The sequence below is a fragment of the Theropithecus gelada genome, chromosome 7b (genome assembly GCF_003255815.1).
Source record: "Theropithecus gelada isolate Dixy chromosome 7b, Tgel_1.0, whole genome shotgun sequence".
NCBI lineage: Eukaryota > Metazoa > Chordata > Mammalia > Primates > Cercopithecidae > Theropithecus > Theropithecus gelada.
In genome coordinates, this window is record NC_037675.1 from 20,668,076 (window position 1) to 20,669,013 (window position 938).

The following is a 938-nucleotide window of genomic DNA, read 5'->3' on the forward strand; positions in this document are numbered from 1 at the left end:
ATGAATGGAATGAATCACTCTGTAGTATCAGAATTTGTATTCATGGGACTCACCAACTCATGGGAGATTCAGCTTCTACTTTTTGTTTTCTCCTTGTTGTTCTACTTTGCAAGCATGATGGGAAACATTGTCATTGTGTTCACTGTAATCACAGATGCTCATCTGCGCTCCCCCATGTATTTCCTCCTGGCTAACTCTCAATCATTGATATGGCATTTTGCTCAATTACAGCCCCTAAGATGATTTGTGATATTTTCAAGAAGCACAAAGCCATCTCCTTTTGGGGATGTATTACTCAAATCTTTTTTAACCATGCTGTTTGGGGCACGGAGATGGTGTTGCTCATAGCCATGGCCTTTGACAGATACGTGGCCATATGTAAACCTCTCCGCTATCTGACCATCATGAGCCCAAGAATGTGTCTCTACCTTTTAGCCACTTCCTCAGTCATTGGCCTTATCCACTCATTGGTCCAATTAGTTTTTGTGATAGATTTACCTTTTTGTGGTCCTAATATCTTTGACAGTTTTTACTGTGACCTCCCTCAGCTCCTCAGACTTGCCTGCACAAACACCCAAGAACTGGAGTTCATGGTCACTGTCAATAGTGGACTCATTTCTGTGGGCTCCTTTGTCTTGCTGATAATTTCCTACATGTTCATTCTGTTCACTGTTTGGAAACATTCTTCTGGTGGTTTAGCCAAGGCCCTCTCCACCCTGTCAGCTCATGTCACTGTGGTCATCTTGTTCTTTGGGCCACTGATGTTTTTCTACACATGGCCTTCTCCCACATCACACCTGGATAAATATCTTGCTATTTTTGATGCATTTATTACTCCTTTTCTGAATCCAGTTATCTACACATTCAGGAACAATGACATGAAAGTGGCAATGAGGAGACTGTGCAGTCGTCTTGCGCATTTTACAAAGATTTTGTAA

General features: G+C 41.9%; 1 protein-coding gene across 1 annotated transcript; it reads left to right on the forward strand.

Moving 5' to 3' along the window:
• On the forward strand, window positions 1–938 carry LOC112629257 (olfactory receptor 4F15-like). The gene is given in 2 exon segments (XM_025392788.1): window positions 1–193; window positions 196–938. Coding segments are annotated over 2 exon segments (936 nt in total).